At 40.3% G+C, this 19,068-nt stretch overlaps 1 protein-coding gene across 2 annotated transcripts in view; it reads right to left on the bottom strand.

Annotated features, from left to right (window-relative positions):
- The window catches only part of TIMD4 (T cell immunoglobulin and mucin domain containing 4), a 32,147-nt gene that overhangs the window by 10,140 nt on the left and 2,939 nt on the right, over positions 1-19,068 (bottom strand). For both annotated transcript variants that reach the window (XM_040443093.1, XM_040443085.1), the window contains exons 2-5: positions 17,344-17,682; positions 14,796-15,023; positions 13,348-13,431; positions 11,948-12,031 (exon numbers count right to left, since the gene is read on the bottom strand). In XM_040443093.1, coding sequence (XP_040299027.1) covers positions 11,948-12,031; positions 13,348-13,431; positions 14,796-15,023; positions 17,344-17,682 — 735 coding nt within the window. The remainder of the gene's footprint in view (positions 1-11,947; positions 12,032-13,347; positions 13,432-14,795; positions 15,024-17,343; positions 17,683-19,068) is intronic.

Here is a 19,068-nt window from a genome sequence, read left to right on the forward strand (position 1 = left end):
GCGAGAATATAGACTTATATATAGGCAGAGAGACTTTTCTGTATATCAAAAATGGTTTGTTTGTTTGCTTTTAGATAATGAATGCATGTAAAAACTGGTGAAATACAAGTAGAGTTTGTAGACTTGTTAATTGCATCATGCCAATGTCCATTTCCTACTTTGACCACGTGCTACAGTTATGTAAGATGTTTGTGGCGGGGGAGGGGGAAACTGGAGGAACATATAGCTTTCTCTGTACTATTTTTGCAAGTTTGTATTGAGTCTAAAACTGTTTCAAAATAAAAAGCTTTTAAAAAGTGGTTTAAATATCAGCATTTCATATGGTTCAAACTAATACATGCATAGTGGCTTTGTAATAAAGATTTATTGAAAAAAATGTTGAATACATTTTAAAGTACGTTTAAAAATGATTTTGTAAAAATTTTTGTGTGAAAAAAAATGATAGACGTTACTCTGTCGTGAGAAAAGAAAATGATCTGAAAAGATATAGCCCAAACTGTTATGGTAATTATTTCTTCATCTTGGTCATTTGGGGTGAGGGCTTGGGAAGAATGTTTAGAATACAAGGACATTTCACTTTACAGTGTTTTGCTGTTTTCTTTTACAAGAGCATGTATTTATTTTATAACATAAAAATATAAAGTGTAAATGTTAAAACCACAACATAAAAACATTGCCTTTACTTTTATCATCTAGTAGGATAAGAAGCAGTATTCAGTGCATATGCTGGAAGAGCTCTGTTGAAGGAGACTCACATCTGCCCTTTCTAAAGAATGTGTCCTGTATCTGGATGACATAGATTAAAAGTTGCCAAACTATAGCCCAAGGGTTGAATCCAACCTGCTGCCTGTTTTTGTACAGCCTGAGAGCTAGGAATCATTTTAATATTTTTTTATTGGGGAAAAATCAAAAGAAGAATAACTCAACACACATGCAAACTACAGGCAATTCATATTGAATGCCCATCAGTAAAGTTTTATTGAAGTGCCCATTTGTTCATGTGTTATCTGGGGCTGCTTTTGTACTACAAGGGCAGAGCAGAGTAGTTGAGACCACCAGCATGGCTGGTAGGACCGAAAATATGTACAGTCTGGCCCTTTACAGAAGAGTTTGCTGACTTCTGGTATAGTTAGTCCCCGGATGCAAAAACAACACCCATGGAATCTGGGAATTAAATGTGTTATATCAGAGCACAATTTTAATGCTAAAACCTTCAGACCTTCAGACCCTAGAGTGATGAGACTTCCCCTCAAGAGGGTTATGCCTAAGGTAGTGGATTCGAACTTACTCACTGAAATAAAACTACATGCTATGTGCAGATCTGGAATGGCATTGAATTTTGAGTTAAGAAAATCTTTTAAAATCCATTTTGAACATCACCCCATTTGCCATCCCACTGGTGGAAATTTGCTTCAAAATTACTTGGAACTCCCTGTAAAAGTCAACTTATTGAGCACTACAGTATGCCTGGCAGAGCGATAAGCACTTCATATAAATTATCTCACTTCATGCTTATACCATCCATTCTACAGACATAAACTGAGGCTGAATAAGTTTAAATCACTTTTTCAAGGTAGCACAGATAATAAAAGGAAATTTGAACTCAACTCTGAATGACTCAAAAAATCATGATTATAACCACTCTGAGAGGAAAGAAAAAGAGCATATTAGCATCCTATTTGAAAATACAAACTCTAGCCAGTGGGCTACGTTCCAGAAATCAACTGGAAATAAAAGCACTCTATATTCTCAGTGGTTCTGTTTAAAAACTGATAACTAAGTATTTTGACTCATTAAATTCATAGACACAGGACTCATCTGTATGTACTTTTAAAGCAAATTTAGTTCTGATATAAGTCAACTCAATGATACAATCTTAACACAATCCTAGGACTTTAAAAGCGACAACTTCAAGCCTTCAGGTGTTCTTCCATAGGTAGCATCTGGCTTATGCTGCCCCCTTCTGGACCACTGGTGATATAGCCTTAAAAATTCAAAGGCAAGATAAAAAAGATCCTTCTGAGAGTATTTTAGATTTGAAAAGAATTCAAAATTATCTCCTCTGATCCCCCCCTTTTTAGGGAAAAACTAAAATCTAGAGACAGTTTCACTCATTCAGGGTTTCACAGTAATGAGTAACGAAGGAAGTGACTAGAACCCATATTTTTTGTACTTGCCTGGCAGCACTAATGCAGATCTGGAATTTCAAAACGGCTTTTGAAAACAGAAACACAACTTTCTTCAATTCACATACTTGCTTTAAAATTTTGGAGACCTCTGAATGTTTTTAGTATGTGCAATGATCAAAAGAGCACCATACGCTGAAATAAATCAATCATTCCATATGTGAGTCAGGTGTTCCTTAGCACCAAGGGCAAAATTGGGTAAGGACCTTTTTTTTTTTTTTTTTTTTTTTAATTTTGAAAGGGAACAGACAGCAAATTGGGTTGGCACCCAATGTGGTTCATAAAGAAGAAGGAATGGTAAGATGACTTCACATTTCATGCAGATGAGTTAACAGAAGGAAACTCTAGAACACCATTATTTAAGAGTCACTGAGTTCCGGGGCACCTGGGTGGCTCAGTTGGTTGAACATCTGACTTCAGCTCAGGTCATGACCTCACAATTTTTGAGTTCCAGCCCCACATTGGGCTCATTGCTGTCAGCATGGAGCCAGCTTCAGATCCTCTACTCCCCCCCACCCTCTCTCTCTCTGCCCCTCCCCTGCTCACTCTCTCTCTCTCAAAAAAGTATATATATATTATATATATGATATAAATTTTATATCACATATATATCTATATATTTTTATATATTAATATCACATATTTATATATTTATATATGTGATATGAATTTTATATCATATATATATATTTTTTTAAGTCACTGAGTTCCAAACTTTGCGTCAAACTTCCACTGCCTCCAAGGATGCCCCACCAACAAAAATGTCGTCATCATTATGAGAGCCCAGAGTTGTCACCTCAAGTCACTACTCTCACGTGCCAATATGAAGTGAAGCAGAGCTAAGACCTCATCCTTAATCCACCATCCCCACCCCCCAACCCTGGACTCCTCTCTGCAGGGCAATGCTCTTCCTACACCAGCTGATTGATTTTGGTTGAGGGAGGTGGCAAAGTCCTCACTTTACCAAGGAACCTCAGAAATGCTAACAACAACAATAATAATAAGTGGATACCATATACCAAGCACTTAACTATACTACATGCCAGACACAATGCAAAGTACTTCCATGTCAAAGCACTTCCATGTTTGAGCTCAGAAAATGCTCTGCAGTCAGGCACCTGGTGGCTCAGTCGGTTAAGCACCCAACTCTTGATTTCAGCTCAGGTCATGATCTCACGGCTTGTGAGTTCCAGCCCTGCACTGGACTCTGCACTGACTGTGTGGAGCCTGCTTCAGAGTCTCTGTCTCCCTTTCTCTTTCTCTCTCAAAAATAAGTAAACCTTAAAAAAAAATTTTTTTTTAAAGAAAATGCTTTGCAATAGACACCATTGGTTTTCTCACTGCCCAGTGAGAATCCTGTGGCCTAGAGATGTCTGGTTACTTGCCCAAGTCACGTAGCTAGGAAAGGAAAGAGCAAATCTCAGAGCCAGGATTATCTACCTGCAGAGGCCAAGCTCTTATCCTCTGAGCTCTACAGTCTTTGGAAAATATGGCAAATGCTCACATACAGTTGCCATAGAAAGTTCAGTGGTGGAGAGTGAATGATCTTGCTATTTTGCGGCAAAATAGGAAGAAATCCATTTGGAATGGAATCCTAACCTTTTTGCTGCTTTGATGGGTGCAGTTTTTGGAAAGGAGATCTTTCTAACTATTACTTTAATATTCTAATATTAATAATATAATTTTTACAATTTATTATAATAATATTAATATATAAATAACTATATATTTCTAACTATTGTTATTGATGATGATGATAATGAGCACAATGTAAGCAGCTGAAAGTGCACAAAACACTTTCACATTATCACTCTTGAACTTCAAAATAAACCTACCGAGGGAAGTAAACTTCAGCAGAGTGCTTGAAAGAGGAGGCAACTGAAACTTAGGGAGGTCCCATCTCTTGCCAGGACTGCACAGCTAGTAATGGTCACTAGTCAAGCAGTGGCAGTATCAGAGCCAGTGAGATTTATCTGAGGCATGATTCTTATTGATTGAAAACTCTTCACAATGTTAGAGCAATGTTATCTGATTCCACCTTCCATGTCTGCCCCCCATCTGCTGGGCTGCTGAGCACCCCAGAGTTCAACAGGCGGCCATGCCAAAGGGCGTTGGTGGCTTCAGTCAATGACTTGTTCACAGTAGGAGAACCGATACCTTGCCTCATCACAGAACCTGCTGAGGTATGTCATTACCCTTCCCCCTGTGACACCAAAGATCTCTCCAGGGCCTAGATCAGTGTCGGAAGAACATTTTGGTGTGCAGAGTGGTCACCCAGCTCACTGGGTTATCTCTCAGTGAGGCCCCATCTTAGGACTGGCTCCATGGTCTATTTCAGTGGCCGAAATAGACACCTTACTTCTTTTTCCCTTTGTTTGCTTTACCACAAACATACTTCTCTTAAAGCTTGGCAACTCCCTTTGTTTTTATTTGGTTGACCTTTCTGAAGGTGAGCTGTTAGATGCTAGAATTACACAGATTCAATCCCAGCTTTATTAATGAAAAAATATCATTTGTACGGTTGGTAGAATATAATGCTATTGTGAGAAGAATCATGAAAATCCATTTTTTGTCCTTTGCCTTTATCCCCAGACTGCCAGCCTACAACTGATTCGAGCCTGTGAACAGCGTGGGCATGAGAGATAAAACAAATCGGCTAATGCCTCACGAAAGATGTTGACTTTGAAATCAACTGCATCCAATTTCTTTCCTCCTAACAACGGCATTTGTGAGTGAAAATGAGCTTTGCTTCATTCCCCTGCCTTCCTCCGTTCCTTCTGCTGAACTTGTACTGAAAACAGCAATTCCCCCTACAACTTCTTTATGTCCTTGATCAACTGAGGACCCAGAAAAAAATGTTAAGTTCTAACATGGCTCAGCTTTGTCTTTAATAAAATAGTGCAACGTAGGGGAAAGAGCTCTGATTTGAGAGCCAGAAGAGAGTCCTATCTGGGGCCTCGTTCCTACTTCTCTTTGAACTTTTTTATGCCTGTGTGCCTCAGTTTCTTTCTATGTAGAACGAAGAGTGCACACTACACCAGCAACTCCTAAATGTCTTCTTGGGGCCAGGGATGGGATGGCTTCAAAAGAATCTCCTGAGGAAGTTTGCTAAGCATACAATTTCTTAGACCCACCCCCAGGGTAGGTTCTAATTCTTCAAGCCTTGGGTAGAGTAAAACAATCTATATTTTTACTAAGCACGCTGTGTTTTCAACCCATGGCCAGGTCTGGTATATACATGAACTGGATGACCTTGAAGTTAAAGGTCTTGGTTCCATCCCCTGGGAGGTCAACATGAGATCAGATTGCTCCACACTTTCATTTATTCTATCCTCACTCCCTTTTCTCTTACCTCCATTTCTAGACCAAACCCTACCTCTCTCATTTTTGACTGATCCCCTTCTGCTACACCAGGACCAACCTTGCTCCATTCACTATCTCCTTCTCTAAATATCCATCCTCAAACTTCTTTGGAAGAACACCGAATATTCACTCTCTAACAATTGCTTGTCTTGGACTTCAGAGCATCCACCCAGAGAGCTAACACTGTTCACCTAATGGTTCACAGCCACCTAAGGGCCTCATCCTTCTCGACCAGCATTCTGAATTTCCCAGTATTTGACTATACCCTCCATAACTTTTGTCAGCTCAGCCCTCTCTGCACTCATGCTCTGCTGGATCCCTTCCTACTTTTTCTGTCTTCATCCCTGCCTCCTCTTCCAATGTAGTTGTCCCTTTATGGGGTTGTACCTTTTCATTTCTCCCTCCATCTCACACAATATCTTTAGGTGATTTCACAGGAGCTTTCCATTATCCCTCTCCTAATGAGAAAATATAATAAAGTGCTTAAGAGCTGAGTTTCAAGAGCCAAGAGACCCAGGGTTCAAACTCTGGCAAATTTAACTTCTCCAAACCTCAGTTTCTTTTCCTTTATAATGGAAGTAATGATAGCATCTTTCTCACAGATGCAGACAATGCCTCACAATGAGACACTGTGCCCAAGCCTGGTATATAAAAAGTATTTGGTAAGTGTCATTTATTATCAGTGATTCCCCAAATCGTATCTAGAGCCCTGAACTGTCCCTTATGAGATAATATGTATTAAATTATTGGTGTATTTTTAAGTCCCTGTTCAGCAATTGTAACCTGAATTATGGTAATTATTATTTGATCAGAGGTAGGTGCCAATCATCAAAGACACCCATTCTCACCCAGGCATCCGTAAGTCAACCCAGCCCCATATTCCCAACTGCCCATTAGACATTCCTCAGGGGCCCTTCAAACTCCAGCTCTCCCAAACAAATTCACCCTTTTTCCTGGGGTTCCTTACTAGTTAACCTGTCACATCAATCTAACCTCCCAAGTACAGAGAATGAGTCATCCTTCATTCTTACTCTGATCACTGTCCTCCCAATCCTAACTCCTAAGTAGCTTTGACTCTGTCCCCTCTCTGTAGTTACTGCTGCCATTATTCTACTCTAGACATTCATCTCTGGTATGAATTAGTACAAAAGGCTCCTGGGTAGCCTCTCTGCCCCCAGGCTTGCTCCTTCTCATACATCTCCCACACTCTTACCAGAGCAATGTTTCCTAAAACAGAACTGGAAATATCATTCCCTACCCAGAAAACATGAATGATTTCTCATGACCCTGGAATAAAATCTAAATTCTTCAGCCTATCAATCAAGTCCCTTAAGAACCTAGACCATTCCCAGCTTCTTGTCTCTATTAGATTAAACTAGACTATTAGACAAGCTCCAAAGATTTCATACTCTTATCAAGTTCCCTTCTTTTTGTTCATGCTCTTCTTCCTGCCTGTTCACCCTTCCCTGCACAATGAAATGTTCTCATCCTTGAAGAACCAATTCAAAGATTATTAAGTTAAATTATGCTGGCCATCCTTTCCAGGATAGAATCCATCTTTCCCTTCTTTGGGCCCCCAGGAAAACTTTCCATACTTCTATCCCAAAACTAAACCCACTGGATGATTGTTTGCTATACATAGCCTGTCTACCTTACTAAAGAGTGACCCCTTTTAGGACAGATGTCATGACTTATTTATTCCCATGCCATGTATAGAAAATTAATTCAATAAGCCATGTTTAAGTAATGACGGATTTGAAACGCCTTTACCAAAAAATCATATTACCTATTTCCAAGTACCCAAAACAAATTCCGAGATAAAGAGAAAAGTCTCATCTCCAACCACTTTGTCCTCTGAGAATCCTTTGGCTCCTTGGAAAGGCCAGCTTGCTCTGGACCATGAAGCTTTGGATGACTTTGTCAAACAGAAAGACACGGTAATAGAGCAGCTGTTTCTAAAAGCATTCCCTCCCATTTTCTGGGCCCCAGTTTCTAATCTTCTCAGTTTCCCAGATTTCCATAGACAATACTCCTCCCTGGGAGTTAATGAACACAAGTTTAAACCCCCTGAAACCTGGGTGTGAGTCTCAGATCTCTCTCTGTCTAGCTGTGCGATCTCGGGCAAGTCACTTCACATCTCTGAGCTCCATTTCTAGGCAGCCTTAGAGTGGAAGCAAGGATTTGCCACCCTAGGTAGGCCTTTTCACATGATGTCTACAGCAAATGCCTTAAAAGTAGAGGGAGCACTGAAGCAGGAGATAACCTACTTGGAGTTGTCCTATGAAATGAATAACATGAATCTGGAAGTTCTTGCTTGGCACACTCAACCACAGCTCTTTTTCAGGGATGACTTGAATTCCACGCCTACATTGTAGAGTGGAGCCTCTACAGACTGAGCAGTATGAGAAGGACAAAACAATTCAGAGGCAGCAGGAGATGAAATGTGTCCATAAGCAGGAATAAAACCAATGATTAAGAATTCTGTAGAGTCATCTAAAAGGGAGTCGGTGAAGAGCTTTCAGAATCTCAGATTTACTCCAGTAACAAGTAGAGAATTACTACCGTGAGATTTTAAAAGCTCTTGTAACTTTCCCAGGTTTGTAATTTTGTCACTCATTGGCTGTTTCCCTGGTGCAATTAACAGATTTTAAAAAATCATGAAACCAAAAGTGTCTGTGTGCTTATAAGGAACAGCAAGTCAGTTGGGAGCTGGTGAAAGTGGCCTCTTGTTACCCTGCCAGAGAGACCTAAAAATGCAGGTGTGTGAGTAGGAATAATAGATGTGTGAAGAAGAAAGGAAATGGGGATAGGGCATAAGGACTATCGTTTACTAGCCAGTAATTAGGTACCAGGTATTTTTCTTATGCATTTCCTCACTTAACAGTCCTATGAAATAAGTACTAATATCATCATCACTGTACGTTTTGGGGAAACTGAGATTTAGAGAAGAACAGAACAAATAACTCACCTGAGGATCTAAAAGAAAACAGAAACACAAAAATGGCAGAGCTGGGATATAAGCCTGAGCCTTCAGACTCCCCAGTGAGCTTTTTCAACCCCCACCCAGAGCTACCCTGGAGGCTGTGAGGATAAAAGACTAGAAAGAAAGGATCTGAGATGTTACTGAGGCAGTAAAAGAACGGAAGGCATAATCAATGGCAGACTTAATCCCAGGCCATCAGATTATGACTTCAGTGTCCCTCCCCAGTAGAGGGAACAAATTGGAACAAATTTGAGAGAGGGAACAAATTTGTCTTGAGGGAACAAATTGGAACCATTTCACAAATTCCTGCTGCCACGCAAGAAATGAAATGAACCCTCAGGCTGGATGGAATGCTTTGAGTTCCTAGGTACCTGGAGGGGTCAGAGTTTGCATTCTTCAAACAGACTCTTTAGCTCCGGGGTGGGGGGAGGGGAGAAACCTATGCAAGTGTTTATTGTTGTTTGTTTGTTTGTGTTTGAATGATGGTTCCAAACCACTTGGAGCTTTGCAGAATTCTTGGAGAATCTAAAGATATGTCCTAGACTTTTCCCTCAGAAAAATGTATGTGCACATATGCACACATAATTATATATGTAATTTCAGGGGGTTCATACCACCCCCAGCCCGTCCACAGACAACTCCACCCAGGAGACCACAGACATTTAAAATTTTAAATCTCCGAGGCCTGGTGTGAGTCCCAGCTCTCCCTCTGCCCAGCTCTATGATCTTGGGTAAGTCACTCCACGTCTCTGAACTCCATTCTAGGGAGCCATGGAGTGGGGGCGAAGAACTATCACTCTGGGTAATGCTGACTTTAGGGAATAATAATTTTGACCAGATCTTCTTGAAGAATTGAAACCAGCTCTCATCCACGGAAGGTTTGCCATCCAAAATTACATGAAGAAATGAGGAAGGAATCAGGGATATTTGGCCAGGGAAAGAAACCCCACAGAGTCACGTGAGCTCTCTGAAAGGAGTTGAAAGCACTTTCAAGTGAATGAAGAAGTAGCACTTATCCTGACTTATTCTGTAAATGGCTGCAGACTGGGGAGTGAGGGGTGGGGAGAAGCAGCACAGTATGATGTCAGAATGGCAGCAGAGTTGAACAGACACGGCTTAAACCCGTGTCATCATTTACCAGATAAGTTATATAACCTTCATGAACTCTAAAATGGAGGTGATAATGGTATCTATCTCATAGGATTTTGTGAGAAGCCAGATGAAATAATGAGCTTAACGTGAGCAGTATTGAAACAAAGAGAGACTTCAGTAGATGTCAGCTACTCTAATAAACTCTCTGACCCTCCATTTCTTTATCTCTAAAATAGGTATAATATCTGTACCTGATCAGAAGGTCACTATGAGATTTAAATAAGAAAATACACATTAAATACACTTAGTACAGCACCTAACACATAATTAAGTCTTCGGCAATAGAAAGTGCAATTATTGTTACAAATGTTTCATTACAACCAGTGGGATGAGAGGACAGTAAACGGAAAGAACACCACCATTTATTTCAAACAGGAAGGCAAGACAAAATAAAATAATATCTAAGAGCTTGGACTCAGAGCTAGACTTCCTGCATCAGGAACCTGAGAGCAGTGTGGCCTTGGAAAAGTTGCACAAAATAGGGGTATGAGCATCTGCTAAAAAGGAATTGAATGAAGTGGCCCATGAGAACAGCTTTGCACTGCACCACATATAATATGCGTTCAATAAGTCCTGGTTTCTTCCATAATGAGTAAAGGTTAAACAGAGATAGACCTTCTTACAGCAAGCTCCTTCTCAGCAATGCAGCCTCTAGATGTTGCTGCAAGCATTCTCTCTCCTCCAGGATTTATCAAGGAGGAGTAAAATAACAATTATCTGGGATATTACAGAAGAGGGTGAAACATCAAGATGACCTCTTGTTTCCTTGCAGTTGAATGTAAAATAGCCTGAGATTTAAATGGAATGAATGATAACATTTTGAGAACTCCTTGCCCACTCTCCATCATTTTTCTCATTTCTACCTTCTCTTCTGCCAGGAAACAGCCCCCGCTTTTACCCCACGCCACAGACAAAGAAGGTTTGGATCTTTGGCATCTAGCTTCACCTAAGTTAACAACAACTAGTCCAAATTTCCCGTCTTCCCGCTGAATGAGGTAGCGCCAAAAAAAAAAAAAAAAAAAAAAAAAAAAAAAAAAAAGCCAAAACTTTTCAACATTAGATCACCCTTGCATTTCACCTTGATTTATAGTCTTCCTTCAAAATGTATCCTCTTTCCACTTACTCTTGCCCATCCTCTCCAATTCTATCTGCTGAGCCTTTGTGAGTGATGTTACACTGCCTCCTTCACAGAGTTACAGGACCATTGTTTGGCTAATAAACATATGGAAAGACACTCAAACGCCTTGTTAATCAACAAAAAATGAGACAACAAAAAATGAACAACAAAAAAATGGGACAGAATTTTCTTCTCAGGAGATTGAAAAAAAATTAAATAAATGGTCATATCAAGTATAGGGGAGATGTAGGAAAGCAGACACTGTGGGTGGGAAAATAAATTGGTAAAGCCTTTCCAGAAGACAATTTTGTAATGGTTAGTAAATTTAAAGTGTACATTTCTTTCAGCCTAGGATTTCTCCTTCTTAATCACCACCCTAGACCCTTAGACATAGACACTTAAGGAGGCTCTCACATACAAGGATGCCCCTGCAAACTACTTATGGTAATGAAATATTAGAACACCTCAATGTCCCTTCGTGGGCATTGGATATTATAAGTATCCACAGTATAAAATTCTATACAGCAATTTAACATAATGATATATATCTACATGGACTGGAAAGGAAAGTAGTCCAGTATATAATGTTATGTAAATAAACAAAATACAGAAGGCTACATACAGTATAATAGAATTTTTTTTTAAATTCACACAACAGAACAAAACTGCATATTTCTATACACACACATAAGCAAATAGAAAAAGATCTGGGAATGGTCCTCTTTAATAGCAGTGATTATATCACAGGAAGGGCTGGGATTAAAGACAGGGAGTCAAAGAGATTTTTTTCCTACTTTTTATGTATCCCTAACAAAAATACATTAGTGTAACATTTGTGTAATTTACAATAAATTACTAATTTTTTTTAAATGAATGGATGATTTTCTGGCAATTCTAGCTTCAAGACAGAAACAACTAAGGAAGAAGGGGAATCCCAACACAGGGGTTTCAGAAAAGAGGCAGAAGAGGGAAGAAGCAAACATGGCTGCTATTAGCTGGTTTCACTTTCCCAGCTTGTGGGAAGATGTAGGATGTGACCACAGTGGAACCAAAATAGCCAAATCCCAAGACAAACAGGCAGATGGCAGATGACAGATTGTTCCCACGGTCAAAGACAAAATCACCCTCACGAGCACAGCCCCTTACCTCTTGGCTGAGGAAAAGTCACTGACTCATTCATTTCCCACATTGATGTCTGGGACGTTGACTGGAGACCCCAACCTTCAGATTCTGAAAAAAACAAAACAAAACAAAACAAAAACAAAACAAAACAAAAACAAAGGAAAAGAGAAAACAAACTTAGGTAAAAACTTGTCTTTTTTATTTTTGGTGCCCCACTGTCCCCTAAACTAACTTCTGTCATAAAAAAAATAAAAGTAGAATGGGGCGCCTGGGTGGCTCAGTTGGTTGAGCATCTGACAGCTCAGCGCTTGGAGCCTGCTTCAGATTCTGTGTCTCCCTCTCTCTCTGCCCCTCCACCACTCATGCTCTGTCTCTCTCTCTCTCTGTCAAAAATAAATAAACGTTAAAAAAATATCTTTTTTTAATAAAAAATAATAATAAAAGAAGAAGAAGAAGAGCTAATGTTTACAGAGCATTCAGTTCATGCTGTTCTAAGTGATCTACAAGTATCCTCTCATTTAATCTTCAGAAAGAGACACAGGATAGGTGTTATTATTATTCCCATTTTATCAATGAGGAAGCCAAGACCCAAAGAGGTTAAATAACTTTCCCAGAGTCATACAACAGTTAAGAAGTGGGTCTTGTACCCAGGCAGTGTAACACCAGAGCACACACCCTGTGCCATACTGCCTCCCTATATTGTACTAACACAAGAACAGATTCATTTATTTACCCCATAGATATCTGTTTTCTTCTACTTGACTATAAGCCCCATTAAGTAAAATTTGCCATTTGAGCACTTACTAACATGCCAGGCACTCACCTAAGGCCATTATATCCATGAAGTTATTCAACTCTCCAACTCACCTGGGAAATCAGCCGAGGCCAGAAACCCCTGGCAAAAAGGAATAAAACAGAGAGCCCAGCCTGGGCACTTCTCTCTAGCAACCCCCATGGATGTAAATCATGCCTTATTTTAGGGTATTCTCTGCCCTTGGACCCCTATTAAATACCTAAAGAACTCTTGATTGATGAAAGATCACATGAATGAATTTCTCTCTCTACTACAGAAAGCCAATGATCAAGTGAGGACGTCCCTCAAGGAAGTCAACAAAGATCATTGTACTGGGAATTAGGATGAGACGGCTAAGCACTGCCTCACCTGGAATGGAAAGGCAAATATTCCAGAAATGTGCTACCATGAGGAGTTGCTTAAACAAATCAAGGTCAGTCTCTCTCCCCACCCCTCTTTCTCTCTCAAAGCCACAAGAATGAATGAACCACAAATGTGGTCCAATTTGTCCTAGATAGGGTTCATGGCACACAGGACCCAAAATTCATCTTCAGTTATCTCATTCAATAGCATTTTACTCTCCTCAACCTAAGAAATGAGGAAAAGAAAGAGAAAGAAAGTGTCTTCATACCTCTGGATGTAAGCAAGGCAATGTTTCCAGAGGTCACCTCGGTGCTTCTCTCAGAGTCACTGGAGAGAAAGAAACTTTCTGATTCTGGAATATAAAAAAAGTTTGATAAAAGAGAGCTGCAAAAATAAGTGTTTGTGCCGAGTGGTGGGATCCAGGGCTATTTTTATACTTGTCTTTGCGCCTTTTTATATATTTCAGGTTTTCTTCAAGGATTGCAAGTAATTTTTTAGGATCAAGAAAACTACAAATGTCATAGTTTAAGGTGATTATTTTAAACACCAAAAACAATTAAAAATACATACAAAAATTGTCTGGTTTATGGTTCATGAACTTTAGGTGACAACCCAGAGTATAACAGAATTAGCTGATTCAATATTATAAAGCTATTTAAATTATCCAGGGCTTACTGAGGCAGCTGAGACAGCTAAGAAAGCCTTCACACTATCTCTTAATGAGTTTCCAACAGCATTACCTTGGTATCAGAGGTTGAAACATGGTGGGCACTTTGATAAGCCCTATAAGTAATGAAGCTATTAAGTCAGTGAGGGTCCAAGATGGAGGATCAAAAACGACCTGGGGGGGGGGAGGGGCAGGAAGGAAAGAAAAAGAAAAGAATGGAAGGGAGGGAGGAAGGGATTGAGAGAAGAAGGGAAGGAAAGAGGAAGGAAGAAACAAAGGTAGAACTAGTTCATCATCAAGGGATATTTTAAGGCATCTGGAGGCCTTTCCTCAACCAATCTCTAATGCCAAGGCAGAGACTTAACCCCTAGAAGAATAAAACTGGGGTCTGACCCCAGGTGACATATCCTAGCTGTTGCATAAATATCTCTAAGATTCCTGGAAGGTCAACTGGAGAACCAAAAAATCTGACTTTCAAAAAACAGAAAAAATAGGGGGCAAAAAAGGAAACCATAAAACAAAGAAAAGGAACAGATTGATGAAACCACATCCTCACTCGCACACACGCACATACATACAGTTATAAACTGAACTATATTCCCCAAAATTCATATGTTGAAATTCTAACCCCCAATACAGGAAATTGTGCCCTTATTTGGAGAAAGAAATAATTAAGTAAAATGAAGTTATATGGATGGACCCTAATTCAATATGACTGGTGTCCTTATGAGAAGATAAGATTAGGACAGAGACACAGAGGGAAGACCATGTGAAGACACAGAAAGAAGGTAGCCATTTATAAGCCAAGAAATCAGTCGTACTGACACCTTTGTCTCATACTTCTAGCCTCCAGAATTATGAGAAAATAAATTTCTGTTGTTTAAGCCCCCTGCTCTGTGGCATTTGTTATGACAACCCTAGCAAACCAGAATGCACACACACAAGGGCAAGTCTCTGAACTGCCCCATTCAGTAAAAGAACCCTGTTGCAAGGGACCCAAGATACATCTGACCAGTAGAAGGGAAAGAATGGCCAAATGTACCATGTACCTGTAGTGAAGGTGGGTGCTCCCATTGAAGGCTCAGTGGTCTCAAGAACTGGGGTTGCTTCAGGAAGAAAGGTTGATATTGTTGGGGGGCATGTGGTTGCCACAGCTGTGAGGGTAGTCTGAAGTGGTGTTCTGGTTGTGAGTTCAGGTGTAGTCACAGCTGTTGTTGGAAGCACAGCTATGGTTGTCGTCATGGCAGTAGTGGTTGTTGGGCGCTTGGTTGTTGGAGCTGTAACCGATATAAGATACATTGTACAAATATATGTGGGATCTGTCCATTTCTCTGTTTCTGCTGCCCTCACCTGGTCCACTGGCCTGGACCACTGGAATGCCCATGAAAGTTGGGTTTCTTGCCCCTACTCTTGACCTTTCCGATATGTTTTTTACACATTGGCTAGAACAATCTTTTAAAATGACAAATAATTATGTTGGTCCCTGCTTAAAAGATTTTACTGGGTCCTCCTTGCCCTTGAGATAAAGGACCCAACCCCAAAGTTGGCCCACAAAAATTCCACTTGATCTGGCTCTTTCTTTACAATCTCAGGTCTCCACTTTACTCTTCTCATTTGTCTCCAGCCCACTGGCTTTTCTTCACCTCTCTAAACAGTGACCTCACACTGGAGGGACTTTGTACCTGTTGCTTCCGAGACTCTCTCTTCATTAGGCTGACTCCTACTGAACCCTCATGTCTCAGCTAAAAGGACACTGTTGTAAGGAGGTCACACATATTCTGCAATCAATTAGGTTTCTGGGTTTTGCACTCTATACTTTACCTTCACTTTTATTTTATGATTATGGTTTAACACCTGCTTCTCCCACCAGACTGTAAGCTCCATAAGGGAAAATCTGCTATTTATTTTGTTCTCTGCTACAAATCTAATACCTACCACAATGTTGGGCACATGGTAGATATTCCAAAAAGATTCCATAAGTGAGCAAATGAACAATTGCATCAAAATTGAGCCCAAACATGAAATTTTAGTCAAGCAAGATGAAGAAGCTCAAGTTCTGTTGTACAACTCATACCTAAAGTTAACAATAATAAGTTGTATACTTGAAAATTTGTTAAGTGAGCAGAACTCACCATAGGTGCTCTTTCCACAATGAAATAAAATTAAAATCTGTAATAAAAATGAATCCAAGGTATTCAACATGGGATGAGAATGTAGTCTCTTTCATATATTAATGACAAGTTCATGCCGACACCACTCACCCCCTAACATTTGAGTTTGGGTTCATCAGCCACAGTTATTCTACATATGCTACCATCTCTTAAATATGTCAAATTTTGATTAACTCTAATAGATTTCAGTGAGCTTAGAAATGACCCATAGATACTGAGTTCAACAAGTATTTTATAAAATAATAGCTGGTTATATCAGGCTTGAAAGTAGAAGACTTGGATTAGCCTCATTTAACTTTAATAAAACTTCAGTAAATCAGAAAAATACCTTTTCTATCACAAAGTCACTTTTAAGGAAAAATATACTAAAGTATATGAAAGTTCTGAAATAAGAAGCATCCACATAAGTCATTCCCAAATTTTAGAGTGCATTGGTGTCACCTGAGAATTCTGTTAAACTTGTGGCTATAAGCATATGATCCTGCCTTCCAAGATGCCTACCCAGTCAGGAACAAAGCACAAGAATCCCCCATCTTTTTTTTTTTTTTTTAAGTTTATTTATTTATTTTGAGAGAGACGGAGAGAGTGTGAGTGGGGGAGGGGCAGAGAGAGAGAGAGAATCCCAAGCAGGCTCCATCCTGGCAGTGCAGAGCTGATGTAGGGTTTGAACTCACAAAACCATGAGATCATGACCTGAGCCAAAACCAAGAGTTGGACTTTCAGCTGACTGAGCCACTGAGGTGCCCCGATAACCCTCCATCTTTGATGCAGTTTGAACATAGAGCTTACTCTGAGAGACACCATTCCCAACAAGCAGGAAAGGTGATTACTGTTAGCATAATTCAACCAGAGGCTGCCTTCTATGCAGCTCAAATCTTTAAGAATCCCACCATATTCCAGTTTCATCAAAAGCAACTGACAGTAACAGACGGAAAGGCCACCTGAAAACTGCTGTGATTGTCTCCAAGTCTCATGCCCTTTCCCCTTTGCTGGAAGTTGCAAACTTTGGCTTATGGGCTGAAGCTGACCCATGGACACATTTTATTTAATTTATATGGTATTTTTAAAAAAATCTTTGCCAACATATAAAAATCAATGTCATACACATAAAAATTGCGAAATCTGAAAACACTGTGCACAAAGCAACAATCTCGTAATAAGAAGCAGATGTCTTTTGCAGACTGACCCTCCAATTCACTGGTTCCCTTCCCATGCACCCCCCACCCATTCATTGCTGTGGTCTTCTTGGCCCCCATGGGTATTTGCTCCATACTGTGCCTCCTCTAGTCATAGCAACACATCTTAAAATTAATCTGCCCCCTCGTGCTTAAGCACCTACAGCCTCCCCAACACCACCCAGTACATCCATTCCCCATTAACTGTTGAATCTATCCTTCCACAGACACAAGCCCCTTCATGTACACACCTCTCCTCAGCTGCAGGCGAATGTTCTTTTTCACGTCATTGAACCAGCCAGGGACCTCTATGCGGCAGCAGTATACACTGTTGTCACCTTCGTTGGTGTTCAAGATGGTCAAGGAGACATCGCCTTGTCGGATATTGCCCTGAAGTTCATATTTTGATGACTTCCTGGACAACACCGTCATCCCATCAGTGTGGAGAAGCTCATTGTTGCACTTGGATTTGGGACACGGGCCCTTGCCCCAGCACATGCTGTTGCTGTTTTCAGACCAGGATGAGTACTTACAGGGCAAGGTCACTGACTGACCCAAAAACCCTCTCACAGTGTCTGGTGCAGCTAGAACTGTGAGGAAAGATGAGAAAAATTAAGGCTGTGCAGTACTAAAATCTCTCAAATATACTGCATGATGTTTGTGCAGCTAAAATGCTTCCAGGAAGATGAGAAGAGTCATTATGTATATTTTTTAGCCTAAATTCTGATGTGCCCTTAGCCACTGCTGAGTCCCTAACTCCACACCCTTTTGTCTCCCAGTTACAGATAGCTGACCCACCTCATGGTCTGAACTCATCTCCATAACAAGCCCTTTTTGCTGATTTAAAAACTCTGTTCTTGAGTACCATTCCAATAAGCCAAAAACTTTTCCAATGAAAAATCCAACTCTTTAATCTAATTCCACTAACTCATGTAAACACATCCAGAACTAGCACTCTACCCAGTGTATCCTCAATAAACAGTGGCCATGTACTGCTGACCTGACTGCTTGGGACTCCCTCCATTTTCAAACCCAGAGAATGCTGTGGCAGTAAGATAAGCTGTTGAACTACGTTCCATTGTCCTTCTCTCCTTTCAGTACTGGATCTAGAAATTGATTGCTCTGGACCATTTATTTGTTGCTAGAGAACAGGAAGTTAGGTGGAGTTTGAACACTTTTTAAATGTTAAAACTGGAAAGAACCACAAGAATTAGAAAGAATGGCACCTATGCATAGAAAAATGCCAAGGGTTAGTTTTACTATATTAGTTGTGTGAGATGGAAGGTATCGCTATTTCTGAAATGAAGCAGTCCTATTTCCCAGCTTTGCCTGCTCATCAGCATGACCTGGGGAAGGTGTTGAAAGTGCAAATTTTATTGCCCAACCCTGAATCAGAATGTTTGAAGCCAAGGCCCATGGAAATTCTCCAGGTCATTCTGATATCACTTGCTAGTCACCCAGGATTTGAGGACCAGTGGACAAGCTCTTCTAAGATTACTTCCATCGCTAAGAATCTGCGAAACATTTTCACTGCTGCAAATGTTAAGCCCACTGGGTTAATTGAGCATCAACAATTGTTCTAATGATTGCTGGTTCTAACCCTCCACTCCCAAAAAATGCTACTGAAGACAGGCTGAAGCTCCAGATCATCAGGACTCCACCTGCTTTCTCTAGGGTATGTAGGTCCTGCTTTGTTTTCTCCAAGGTACCTTCCTGTGAGATTCTACATTCACTGACTTTGTTGGCCCATTGGGCTAAGTTGTATAGCACATGGCCAAGAGTACCAGGTTCCTCTCTGACCCAGGTATCAGGAATGTCCCCATAACCCTCTCTAAAATAAGGTAAGCACAAACCAAATTCAGACATGCCCTGAAATTTCAGACCCTGAAATCACAGTTTATTCATTTCATTGTAGTAGGAATGTTTCAGTGACCATAAATGCTCTAGAAGTCCATTTAGCCTACCATGAAACAAGG

The sequence above is a fragment of the Herpailurus yagouaroundi genome, unplaced genomic scaffold, assembly GCF_014898765.1.
Source record: "Herpailurus yagouaroundi ecotype Mexico unplaced genomic scaffold, PumYag 29, whole genome shotgun sequence".
In the NCBI taxonomy this organism is placed as follows: Eukaryota; Metazoa; Chordata; class Mammalia; order Carnivora; family Felidae; genus Herpailurus; species Herpailurus yagouaroundi.